We start from the raw sequence: 11,621 nt of genomic DNA, 5'->3' as shown, positions 1-11,621 counted from the left end.
AGAATCGGCTCCTTCTCAAACTCATCCCTCAAAAAATGTAATTGAACTGGACACCCTCTCTGTGGGCATGGATTATTCATCCCATCCATCGATCAATGGACACCATGCATCGATCTATCCATCAATGCATCTTATGCACTAGCAGGAGAAACGCAATATAGAGCAACTGTTGGAACTAAAACGCCATACGATTCACCCGCAGTATCAACAGCGACATCATCCTCAGCATCAGTCTTGTCTTGGGAGAGTTATTGCCAGTTCATACGGGAAGAGGCAACACTCATTACACAACGGGACATACTATCGCCTATACCGACTCAGACAGCTTTGTGCTTCCGAAGATGAGCTCTACTCCAAGAGACATGGAACACCGAGGATGATCACGAGCTCAGAGCAATCACCTTTGCTACCTGATTTGAAGACCAAACCCGAACGCTTAATCGACAAAGATAAGGCGATTGGCACTTTAGCCCAGGACGTTTGTTCAGCAGTCTCGATCGCAGGAACTTGACAACTCTAACATCTCAATACAACAATCGAACGGCGATTACAGCTGCTATACTCGGCATCACTGCCAAAAAAGCTGACAAATCCGCGAAAAAGGAACCAGGACGCTGCACCCGCACGAGGAGCCAAATCAACCGGTATACATCTCTGTTTCCTAACACGGTTCTCTGTCTGCTCTTCGTTCTTCGTCGTAGTCAAAATGGGTCGTCGTCCAGCTCGTTGCTACAGATACCAGAAGAACAAGGCTTACCCCAAGTCTCGCTTCTGCCGTGGTGTCCCTGGTGAGTAACCCAGACGCTTAGATTCCGCCCGCCTTATCGACTATGTTAGCACCTAGTCGTCAGGAATATTCGAGACAACACGCACAGCACGTTTTCGATCAGGGCGAAGAGACATTGGAACAGGATACGATTACTTGTCAATACGGATAAAACTCGATGAGGGCTGTCCGACTTGGACGGTCTTCACATGGGGGGGGGGCGCTTAGCAGCACTTCGGATCAACTTTATCTCGCCACCAAATACCCTTCAGACTGAATCAACTTGCTGCCTTTTGTTATCAGGATAGCTGATCAGAACACTATATTGCAATCGCGTCGCCATTTTTATCGGTTCTCTTTTCGACCTCATAGCTGACATTTCAAACTTGTTTGAACCTTGCTGTCGCTGCTAGACCCCAAGATCCGCATCTACGATTTGGGTCGTAAGAAGGCCGGTGTTGACGAGTTCCCTCTCTGCGTCCACTTGCTGTGCGACGAGAAGCAGCAGATCACGTCCGAGGCTCTCGAGGCTGGACGTATTTGCGCTAACAAGTACATCTCCAAGAACTCCGGAAAGGACTCCTTCCACATGCGTGTCCGTCTCCACCCCTTCCATGTCCTGCGTATCAACAAGATGTTGTCCTGCGCCGGTGCTGATCGTCTTCAGACCGGTATGCGTGGTGCCTACGGTAAGCCCATGGGTACCGCTGCCCGTGTCGACATTGGTCAGGTCATCTTCTCGATCCGTACCAAGGATAACAACAAGGCCATCGTCATTGAGTCTCTCCGCCGTGCCAAGTTCAAGTTCGCTGGTCGTCAGAAGATCATTGTCTCCAAGAAGTGGGGCTTCACCAAGCTCTCTCGCGAGGACTACGTCACCGAGCGTGCCGCTGGCCGTCTCCAGCCCGATGGCTGCTACGTCAAGTACTTGAACGAGAAGGGTCCCCTCTCCAGCTACTTTGAGAAGACCCTCCGTGCTCAGGCTTAAACAGAATTATTAAAAACCTGTAGGGATGACGGATAACATTTGCGCGCGAACCAAAAGAAATAACGACCAATGTCCCCTTTTGTTATGTTTCTTGTCGTAAACGTTGTTTTCGTTCTTGTCTTACTTTTCTGAACCCAAGAACAAATAAATCAGATCTTTATTGATCTTGTTTTGTTGAATGCGGCGGATGTTGGACAGTGTCGCGATTGAACACAATAGCAAAGCACATTCGTACAGGCAGCATCTAGATGTTTCAGGTTCCCGATGTCGTAGTAACGCGGCCCTTCTGAATTCAGTGCAATGGAATAAATATCGGAAGCAAAATAAAATGTATTATGAGTTCCTACGTTAATTCAGTGCGCGCGGCCTTAGCCCTTGAGGCCCCAGAAGCTACAGCAAAGCTGTATCCACGCGCACAAACAACATCACCTTATTAGTAGAACCCCTCGGTTCTGCATCGACTCCCAACTCGCTAGACCAGCTCAACCTACCTGGCATTTGATAGCTGTCATGGGCATACCCATCAAACCGCAGCGAGCCTCTAAACCAGATCTGCCTTATATTTTCATTCGCTTGCTTCATCCATCTGTCAGTTCGACTACGGTTTCATCTTCCCAGCCTTCTTCAGCCGCCGCCACCGCTACCTCTTTCAGGGACCAACAATAGCCGCCAAAAAAAAACACGCGTGCGAGATTAAAAAGCCATCAGGCACTCCCGCAGGAGCAGGAGGGACTAAAGAGGTTCGCACGACATGCGCAACGCATGTATGGACAAGACGCTGAAAGAGGAGCTCGGCAATATGTGGCGGCTTTCTTTGAAATGACGCATGCGCTGTACGCTGAGAACCTGCATGCTAGCCAAAGACTTTTTTTTATCCTTGGGCCGTCGTCCTTTGGTCGTCAAGAGGCTATTGTCCTTCTTTCCATCTTTTTGTTTTTTGTCTTCTCTGCTCGCTTTATCGTCCCCTTCTCCCACTTGGATCTCTTAAGCTCTAGGATAATTTGCGAGAAAGGACCAGGCGCGCGAGGAGATCAGCATGAAACTGTGCACAGGTGCCGAGCATGCCGCCATCAATTTTTGGCTGCCTAAAAAAGAAATGCTCTGTCCAAAAGCAGTGGTGTACTGGGCGCAGTCTGAATCTGAACTGTCGGTGGAGTACATGCATTGCATTGGGCATATACTATTTGACATGGCATTACCCATGCTGTTGTATCCCTTCATGAGGGTAAATGCGCTTCTTCGTTGCGCTCAATACAAGCCCTTAACAGTGGACACTAGGAGCTGCTATTTCGTGAAAGAATATGATCTTTGCATTACTGAAGAATGGATCGTCGGACGTGTCTCTCTGATTAAGTAAAGACAGTTCGATCCACTGAGGCACGTGCGCAGTCAACTGATTGGCTGCCTAACAAACGCGTTTGAGGCTCGGGATTGCTTCCCACATTTATTGGGGGATCGGCGTTCTGCAACGCTGAACGGCATTTAAGAATGAGGATATGCTTTATAGAATCCGCATTCATATGCTATGCATGATTAACGCTCGCTAAAGGTTCACAAGGATTGGAGGTAGGAAGGGAATCGCTTGATTTGTTGTAATGTCACCCAAGAGTGAAAGAGAGAATATCATTACTGCAGTATGCAGTACCGAATGGCTTTCTATATGGCAATTAAGAGCAGCAGAACAAGAATCAGAGAGAAAAAGGTTTGCCACCAACTTGGGTCAAGTCAGGGCGGGCATTTCATTGGCCCATACGCTTATGAAGAACGAGTTGTATTTTTTTTACTTCTTCCTGTCTGCTTGCTATGCCCTCAATTCAATCCATGGGAGGACATTCAACTTCAAGATGTATATATGAATGGCTCATCCGCTAGCGATTTGGTTTCTGTCAAAACAGAACGCGATAATATAATACTACTCGCATCACCTGTTGGCGCTAAGAAATAGGGTCGACCTACAAGAGGCACAGGATAATCATCATGATCGTCGTCGCGCGAGGGGGCGATGTCAAGGAGAACTCCTTTTTTCTCTCTCTAGATAAAATGCAAATCTCAGGAACAAGATGTACGTTTTAGAGTTTGTAAAGACATGCACGCACACAACGTTGTGCCCTGAATGTTAAAGGGGCATGGCGCTAACTGGTAGTGTCTAACTCACACACCTGCGCTTGTTGAAGAATGAGTTTGATGGACTTTCGCCGTAAGCGGGACCATACTGCATCGCATTCCATTGGTTCTACTGGATAGTAAAGGACTCAACTGAAGCGTTCAATGGTTTATGGACTTCGATCGTCGGTCGGCGAATATTGCTATTGCATTTTATTGAAAACGAATTACATGCAGGATGGACCCTCTTTGTGCTTAGCACAGATAAATGGAGCACTTGAACTTTCGTGTATCAAGCATTGTTGCGGAACAACATCCGCATTACCTATACTGCTGTACCCATGGGTTGCTCGTGCGCTGCCCGAATGGTCTGTTGTTCTTGTTGCTGTTATTGCTTCGAGAAAGAGGAGATGAGGTACTACATTGAGGGTGCGGGTAAAACGATTATAGGGGATGATGCACCAGCTGACGAGAGTACAAAACAAATGTTTCCCCTTGTTGCCACCCCTTGAAGTGCTTGAACAAAATAAAATCCGTTCGCTGCTCATAAACCGCCGATGACCCCATACGTCCATACCCTGGTCCATTGCCATGGTGGGTCCTCTTTCCCCTGCATTCCCATGTCTCCCGGGCGTTATTTTGTTTGCTGCTACTGTTCTGTCTTTCCTTTCTTTCTTTCTCCCGTCTTCTTTCCACTCCACATTCCTTACCCTATCCCACAGATACCCCGCACCATTTAAGTGTGCATTTCCATTCTCGCCCAAAGACAACTCTTCTTCATCATCATACCTGCCTTTCATCCATGTCAATCACAGCGAGCCGAGTACGTCGGCGATCCATAGGATCAATATCATGCCAGGATATCGCCAGCACCATAACCACAACCACAACCACAACCACAACCATCGGTAAAGACAACCTTCACTCGCGTTCATGCGAACGCAATTGGGCTCTTATTCCCACAACTAGACATCTCAGCGCAGAGCACCCTGCAGTTGTTTTGAGGCATAACCATCCTCGTGTACTCGACTCACACCTATCACCTGTAGCGACCAAGGGTGCAACCGCAGTTATCTTGACCTATGCGTCCTCGGCAACGTGCCTTCCTGTCTCTGAGGCGCCAGGGGACCAGTCAAGGATACCGCTTCCATATGCGCATCGCTCTCGGACAAGGACAGGATACATCCTCCCCCGAGCAGCAGTTCTTCTGCTACTAGTTATGGTATTATTGTGTGCCCTGCAGCCAGTTTCAGCGACATCCATGTATCAGGGACCGCTCCCGCAGGAACGACGGCCTTCGGTCCTGGCCAATCGTAAATGTGGTACAAACTCAGCCTCTATAGCCTCCACACAAAGACAGGGGTCCACTGTTTCGAAACAGATTTCTAGTGAGCACCCCACGAGGTGGAATACGGAGTGTTCGGTCCAACGAGAGCAATTGTATGCCAGAAACGCTGACAATATCAGGAGGAGGGGACAGCAATTGCATAAGCGTAGAGTGGACGGTCAAGCGGACGGAAGCAGAGATACGGTAACTCGGGCTTTGGACAACACCACTTTCCCGTTGCCCTCGTTCCAGGCCCTGGCTGCAGTCAACAGCACAAACATGACTTGCAATGGACGGGCAGATCTCTGTGATTTGCGATATAACCAAGTGGTATGTTGTCGCAGTCGAACGATCTCTTTTTTTTTCTGTTAGAAAGGTCTGGCTGGGGCTTTGTCGAAAACTAAATCCGTACCGTCGTCCCGCGGGACATTTTTTTTCTATTAACAGACATATCCAGGGACGCACAATAGTGCTGCATACGATCTCAAATACGATTGTCAGCTCGCAACCGAGACTTGTCTCCAAAGCAAGACGGTCTGCACTGCACAGGCCCAAAATTGCTCCATGGGTTGGGAGACGCGATGTACTAAGATGTCGAACACCTGTGTGGACCGTCTACCAGGATGGTTGAACTGGCTGTGTGGAGCTTTTACATCCACATGTATGGCGACGGAACAGGTTTGTCAGGGCTGGGAACAGATCTGCACGAGCAGTCTGGAGGTCTGCACGCTATGGGGTTCTGCCTGCTTGGGTGTTGTTCCGGACTGGGCGCTTCCCTGCCTATGGGAGAACCAACCTGACCACACAATTTCTCAGCAGCTGGCCGATGGTGAGTTGGTAACCAAACAGGCAGCATACATTTTTTATGTCCTATGAGTTCATTGGGCTAACGACCGATATACGAAACTGCCTCATTGCTAGGAATCCGCTTCCTGGATCTGGGGACATGCATGACCAACAACAACACTCAGATGGTGATGTGTCACGGTTCTGGCGTCACGCGCGCCATAGGGATTACGCTCGATTCTGTCCTTAACCAGATCCTGCAGTTCATGCTGGCGAATCCGTACGAGGTCGTCACGATGGAATTCAACGAATTTGACGGCAATGCAACCGTGATGGCCAAGATAATCCATGACAAGGTGTTACAGTACTTTACTCTTCCGTCAGGACAGCAGCTGATGTTCTCGCGCAAGAGTCTAGAGGAGCCTTGGCCGACACTGCGTGATCTAATCCTGGCAAACCAGAGACTTATGATCTTTATGAGTGACCTTTATTGGGCGCTGGAGCCGAAACCCGAATGGGCGAACCAGAAGGATACATGGAAGCAAGATGGGTTTGCATACACGAGCTTAGACACGCAGCCGGCGCAGCTAAACTCGACCTATTTTGACTACTGCACAAAGGGACCACCCACGGACGGGTCATTTATCAAGTGGCAGCAGATCGACATCAAGTAAGGCCCTCCTCAGTATCTCTTGATATGGGCAGCTGAAAACACACAAGGATTTTTGTCGCTTACATGATAATTTTTGCATTCTTGCGCTTCTTGCAGCCTTTCAATCCTAGAGGAGGACATTGTCAACTCGGTGAAGCAGGGCAAGATACCGCAGCTGTGCATTGGTCCATTGGCGGTACAGACTAACTCAGATATGCTGGATAGTCTTGCGGACTTTTGCTACTCTAAATGGCCATACTGGTTCCGGGTTCGCGTGAATGACTACTGGGAGGGCAATCTCTTCAAGGTCGTTAATCGCTTTAATGATATGAACGTCGCTCGGGTGAAGGCAGGGGACTCCATTACGCCATACTAGGCATAGCCGAGCCAAACTAGAAGTAGAATGCAGAGATAAAAAACACAATAGGAAGCACAAAAGGTATCGAGAAGAATGGGCCACTTGTTGGATAAGAACATATTCTCGTTCTTGTTGATCGAAGGCTCTCCTTCGTTATTGAGGCTATTTGTTCCGATGACTGGAACGAAAGGAAGAGATACATCGGGGGGATGCTGGATGTTCAAATGAAACTAGTTTGGCTCAGTCACTTCTCAGTTCCCCTGGGAGATGTCTTTATTAGGATGGTTACACAAGCCCGTTTTCGCACGTTGCCTTAGCAGTCGATGACGCTGATGCTGGGAACCCTGAAGCAGGGAATTAGTGTGCCATGTCATATCATGTCGCGATCATAATAATATGCTTTGGCCCCACAGTCATTATTGCCGCTATTCAATAGTATCTAAACTCTCGTTCCTTCACACTTTGCTCAAGTAATCCATCCTTGGTCCCTTCCCCACCCTTCCTTCTTTCGTTCCCATTCATTGATCATTCTCTCCTCTCTTTCTCATTCTCATTCCCCCATTCCTCTTGCATCAACACAAGTCCATACGTCTGCACATTCACACTTGACTCTCTGTCCTCGTGCCTTTCCAACCCAACCTCGAGCGAAGGAAAAAAAAAGAAAAAAAGAAAAGTGTATTCTCCATCTCACACTATCAGTGTGCCATAACCATTATTACACCATCATCAACAGCAACACCCCCACACAGCCTCCTCTTCTGATTCTAACCGCACCATCAAGACATCATCAGAAGCAAGGCTGAGCACTCTGAAAAGACGACAGCAGATACACAATTACCTACTCGACAAACGACGTCATGGACAAAAACAGCTACGACAACAACAACAACTACTACAGCCGTGGCTATGGCAATGGCTATGACCAAGGACAAGACCAGCCTTACGCAATGCAAAACATGACGCAACACAGCTATCAACGAGACACCTATGGGTTACCCTACAGCAACAGCAACGAGAACTACTACAACAATGACCAATACCCTCCAAACTATAACGGTGGCGCAACAGACAACCAATACATCGACCATCAAAATGCATATGCAGCCCCTGCCGCCGCTCAGCCAAAGTACTACAATGGATTCGAGGACGATGGTACTCAACCGATCCAGGGAGAGAACAGATACGACGGGACCAGCATTCGCAGCAATAGCGGTGTCACTCCAATCAAGCCAGTGAAGGAGAGATCAAGATGCCTGCCGTGCTTCCCTTGCATCCGCTCAACCTGTGGTCGCATCACTGCTTGTCTTTGCATTCTCCTCCTCCTGGTCATTATTGTCATTGTCATTCTCGTATTTGCGGTGTTCAAGATGCCAACAGTCGACTATCTGGGCATGGCAGGCGATCCCACCTTTAAGTTCAACGATGGCAACACGACGCTGGGTGTCAATTTCTTAGCGAATATCCAAGTCAAGAATCCCAATCCTATTGGTTTCAATTTTGAAAAAATTGTTGCTACGGTAAGCAGCTTGAATTCTCATTTGATCTGTGGTTTTTTCTTTATTCTGCGCTAAACTGTCCCGTGCGCTGTATTTACACGGATGTAAAAGAAAATGTAATTACACTTCATTTCCTTTCCACGGTCTGGGTACACAACAATGCAAGGAAACAACATTATCTTATCAAATTACGGAAGCGCATGCATGCTTGCAAACAATGCGGGCCTTTTTCTCAATGTGGGAAACAATGTGCACATAATGCGGTCAAAAAGAGAGCTTTACCATTTTGGACAAACATTGCCTATCTTGATATGCATCTAATCTTTGCTCCTTTTTCGTGAATGTGATGCTAGGCTTATTACCCAGGATATCAACCTCCGATCGGAGGCGGCAATATGACCCATGTCGACTTCCCCAGCAAATCCACCAAGGTCATTCAATTCCCCATCACGGCCAGCTACGATCAACGCCAGGATCCAGGATTTACTGTCATCCAGAGCATCCTGACAAAGTGTGGTCTTACAGGCGGGAATGACGGCGAGATCACCATTAACTACGACATCAAGGCAACCTTGAAGATCATTGGCATCCCAATCTCACCATCAATTAAAAATCAGGCTACGAACATTGCTTGTCCTACGGATGTAAGCGTACTTCCATTCCTTCTCTTTTTTTTTTTTTTTTTTTTTTTTTTTTTTGCAGAGTGTTAACGCGTTTCTTTCTGCATGCTTTCATTAGATATCTCAAATTACAGGTGGCATTCCTGGAGCAATCGTTAGCGGCATCGGCAGTCTCATCAGTGGCAAACGACGATAGAGCAAGCCATCGGATGCATAAAGAAAAAATAATGAGAATAAAAATAAAAAAGGCCTTCATTCATCATGCTTACCATCAAGCTTTATAAAATGCATTGCATATCCCATATTTGTTGGGCTCAAAAAGGCGCCAGGTCGAAGGCCTTTTTTTTAGCCCTGTTACAGTTGTCCTAAGGCCTGCGCAGCAATTACAATACCTCATCAGTGTTAAAAGCCGAAAACTCCTCATCCCCTCCATGATTGTCAACCGTCTCCTCCCTTGCGGGCAGTCCAGTAGCGTCCGATACGCTGCGGGGCCAGGGCAACCCAGCTTTTTTTTTTTTTTTATTAACATAATTCCCCATGAGAGGCCAGGGCAACCGGGCCTTTTTTTTTTTTTTTGATAACTAGAACCCACGAGGATATGTGGGATTTATTAGTGAGGGACTCTAGACTAGGGAACCCTATTGCTAGAGGCATAGTAAAGGGTGCTCAATAGGCAACCGGGCCTGGCAACTATTGCCGCACATTTTTTTGGAACTCCGCGTCTTCACGTGATTAAACCTTAAATTTTAATACTAACATAGAGATCTTTATATCACGGTGCTCATCGAAAGAAAGCGTGGTTGGTTTAGTGGTATAATTACCGCCTGCCACGCGGTAGACCCGGGTTCGATTCCCGGACCACGCATTAATGTTTTGCTACTCTTATTCTTATTTTGATGTAGAACTCAAAAAGGTTTGTCAGGTTCGTGCATTTAACTTCTTTTTTCTTTCTTATACTCTTCCCATTAGACTGAACTTGCCTGTGCACCTCTTTCACATTGTCCACTACTCAAAGCTATTCCACATTTAGAATGCCGGCAGCTGCAACACGGCGGACACCGGTCTATGTCAACGTCTATGACATGGTACATTCCTATGCGCAACAAAACACATCAACAGCTCTATAGCTCCTTTTTGCAATCAGGACACGGGATCACTGTAGGCCGGAGACTTGCTCAGAGAAGTGCTAACGGTCCTGGGTCTTTCATATCGACATACACAATAGATCCCATCAAGTGCGCTCACGTCAATTGGCTACTTTATGGGTCTAGGTACAGCTTCCCTTTCTCCGTCTCTTCGTGTGCTACTGAGCTTTGGGCCATGTGAAGATGTTACTCACGCTATCGCAACAACTCGTTGCTATCACACATATGTCTAGGCGTTTTCCACTCTGGTACAGAGGTTCTCGACAAAGGCACGCTAAACAAATGGAATAGAAGGATCAGTGCAATCTTCAGCTACTCGCCATGTTATCCTACTTCTGCACTAAACCTCCTATTTTTATTTTTGTCTGCAACTACAGAATTCAACTTTGGAGGACATGAGTACAACTTTACGGGCGTCTTTTGTGTCGAGCCTCGCGTTGGACCTCCCGGAGTTATCTACAAGTAATTTTACAGCAGTGGTTCCTGACAAAGATATTATACGCTTCGCCCGCCCAGAACGAAGATCAGTTTTTTCTAAAAATGCCGATGTCCTTTGATTGAATGGGATGATATCGATGTAGGGAGACCATTCTGGTCGGCTTCACCACCATGTCAGACCAGGAGATCAATCAAGTTATCCAGCAACTTTCCAAGGAATACACAGGTAAGCGAGCGAGAAAGTGTCGCCGCCATGAAACAAGCTTGACCCGGTTTTGCTTTTGTTCATGTACCGCAATCATATAGATGCACACAGCTCGAGTAGGGCATGGCCAACTGAAGCTGATATTGATGTCCGCTTTTCATTTTTCATTTATCATTTTGTGCTCTCTGGACGATGAAAAATCTAACAATAGGCGACTCTTATACACTACTGACAAGGTAACGAAGAAAAACAGGGCATTCGGCTCTTTCTCGCGACATGCAATTATAGGGTCGCTCACTCTCTGTCTCTATCTTGTTATCTTGTTCTCGCTCGCTTTCAACAGGAATTGCAATCACTTTTCAGCAGATATGGCGTATCGACTCACAGGATTAAGGCCACCAGGTTGGTGCTACGATGCCTATGCTGATGCTGTTGTCTTTCGAAATGACTATCAAATCTAGAGATCGCGTGTGTTAACGTTGTCTTTTTGCGAATACTAATGTACTTAGCCTGGATCAACCGAGCAGCCAAGTTAGGCACCATGTTCCCATGCGTTGTACCCCAGGGTTGGGTAGACCCGCCTTCAGCAGAGGATGAGGAGGTTGTCCAGGACCGAGAGACGTTGCTGCCTCGGCAGCAGTGAGGACATGTTGCCTTGGTTTTTGTACTATACCCCAGACTTTTTATTTGAGACTCGAAATAAAAACGTGCTGTCCAATTTGGCGGCGTCCTTTTTA

General features: G+C 47.3%; 5 protein-coding genes and 1 non-coding gene across 6 annotated transcripts; all 6 read left to right on the top strand.

Annotated features, from left to right (window-relative positions):
- The first annotated feature begins 701 nt into the window (after nt 1-701).
- On the top strand, nt 702-2,070 carry BC939DRAFT_458249 (ribosomal protein L10e/L16). The gene is made up of 2 exons (XM_051556572.1): nt 702-788; nt 1,180-2,070. Exons 1-2 carry the CDS (start codon nt 707-709, stop codon nt 1,752-1,754), a joined length of 657 nt encoding a protein of 218 aa, XP_051410015.1. The 5' UTR covers nt 702-706; the 3' UTR covers nt 1,755-2,070.
- A 2,449-nt stretch (nt 2,071-4,519) lies between these two features.
- Nucleotides 4,520-6,435, top strand: BC939DRAFT_237838 (uncharacterized protein). Its single transcript, XM_051550910.1, has 3 exons — nt 4,520-5,514; nt 5,632-6,021; nt 6,106-6,435. Exons 1-3 carry the CDS (start codon nt 4,660-4,662, stop codon nt 6,136-6,138), a joined length of 1,278 nt encoding a protein of 425 aa, XP_051410014.1. The 5' UTR covers nt 4,520-4,659; the 3' UTR covers nt 6,139-6,435.
- On the top strand, nt 5,934-7,074 carry BC939DRAFT_237849 (PLC-like phosphodiesterase). The gene is made up of 3 exons (XM_051550911.1): nt 5,934-6,021; nt 6,106-6,640; nt 6,740-7,074. The coding sequence occupies exons 2-3, from the start codon at nt 6,135-6,137 to the stop codon at nt 6,996-6,998; spliced, it is 765 nt and encodes a 254-aa protein (XP_051410013.1). The 5' UTR covers nt 5,934-6,021; nt 6,106-6,134; the 3' UTR covers nt 6,999-7,074.
- A 1,544-nt stretch (nt 7,075-8,618) lies between these two features.
- Nucleotides 8,619-9,347, top strand: BC939DRAFT_458244 (uncharacterized protein). Its single transcript, XM_051556571.1, has 3 exons — nt 8,619-8,713; nt 8,830-9,120; nt 9,215-9,347. The coding sequence occupies exons 1-3, from the start codon at nt 8,636-8,638 to the stop codon at nt 9,290-9,292; spliced, it is 447 nt and encodes a 148-aa protein (XP_051410012.1). The 5' UTR covers nt 8,619-8,635; the 3' UTR covers nt 9,293-9,347.
- Nucleotides 9,348-9,890: 543 nt separating this feature from the next.
- Nucleotides 9,891-9,961, top strand: BC939DRAFT_t132. Its single transcript has one exon. It is a non-coding gene; the product is annotated as a tRNA-Gly (tRNA).
- Nucleotides 9,962-10,046: 85 nt separating this feature from the next.
- On the top strand, nt 10,047-11,612 carry BC939DRAFT_458240 (DUF862-domain-containing protein). Its single transcript, XM_051556570.1, has 8 exons — nt 10,047-10,181; nt 10,322-10,367; nt 10,475-10,510; nt 10,619-10,703; nt 10,823-10,905; nt 11,096-11,120; nt 11,228-11,286; nt 11,394-11,612. The coding sequence occupies exons 1-8, from the start codon at nt 10,128-10,130 to the stop codon at nt 11,525-11,527; spliced, it is 522 nt and encodes a 173-aa protein (XP_051410011.1). The 5' UTR covers nt 10,047-10,127; the 3' UTR covers nt 11,528-11,612.
- Nucleotides 11,613-11,621: the final 9 nt, after the last annotated feature.

The sequence above is a fragment of the Gamsiella multidivaricata genome, assembly GCF_025024155.1.
Source record: "Gamsiella multidivaricata strain RSA 2152 chromosome Unknown BC939scaffold_53, whole genome shotgun sequence".
Taxonomy (NCBI): Eukaryota; Fungi; Mortierellomycota; class Mortierellomycetes; order Mortierellales; family Mortierellaceae; genus Gamsiella; species Gamsiella multidivaricata.
This window is presented reverse-complemented; position numbering and strand designations above follow the sequence as displayed.

Bases quoted from the DNA above. Each gene is read 5' to 3' on its own strand.
- BC939DRAFT_237838 (XM_051550910.1), top strand. From the start codon at position 4,660: ATGTCAATCACAGCGAGCCGAGTACGTCGGCGATCCATAGGATCAATA. The intron at 5,515-5,631 runs GTATGTTGTCGC...TTCTATTAACAG, and splicing joins ATTTGCGATATAACCAAGTG to ACATATCCAGGGACGCACAA. The intron at 6,022-6,105 runs GTAACCAAACAG...CCTCATTGCTAG, and splicing joins AGCTGGCCGATGGTGAGTTG to GAATCCGCTTCCTGGATCTG.
- BC939DRAFT_237849 (XM_051550911.1), top strand. From the start codon at position 6,135: ATGACCAACAACAACACTCAGATGGTGATGTGTCACGGTTCTGGCGTC. The intron at 6,641-6,739 runs GTAAGGCCCTCC...CGCTTCTTGCAG, and splicing joins TGGCAGCAGATCGACATCAA to CCTTTCAATCCTAGAGGAGG.
- BC939DRAFT_458244 (XM_051556571.1), top strand. From the start codon at position 8,636: ATGCAAGGAAACAACATTATCTTATCAAATTACGGAAGCGCATGCATG. The intron at 8,714-8,829 runs GTGGGAAACAAT...ATGTGATGCTAG, and splicing joins ATGCGGGCCTTTTTCTCAAT to GCTTATTACCCAGGATATCA. The intron at 9,121-9,214 runs GTAAGCGTACTT...TGCTTTCATTAG, and splicing joins ACATTGCTTGTCCTACGGAT to ATATCTCAAATTACAGGTGG.
- BC939DRAFT_458240 (XM_051556570.1), top strand. From the start codon at position 10,128: ATGCCGGCAGCTGCAACACGGCGGACACCGGTCTATGTCAACGTCTAT. The intron at 11,121-11,227 runs GTAACGAAGAAA...CGCTTTCAACAG, and splicing joins TCTTATACACTACTGACAAG to GAATTGCAATCACTTTTCAG. The intron at 11,287-11,393 runs GTTGGTGCTACG...TAATGTACTTAG, and splicing joins CACAGGATTAAGGCCACCAG to CCTGGATCAACCGAGCAGCC.
- BC939DRAFT_458249 (XM_051556572.1), top strand. From the start codon at position 707: ATGGGTCGTCGTCCAGCTCGTTGCTACAGATACCAGAAGAACAAGGCT. The intron at 789-1,179 runs GTGAGTAACCCA...TGTCGCTGCTAG, and splicing joins CTTCTGCCGTGGTGTCCCTG to ACCCCAAGATCCGCATCTAC.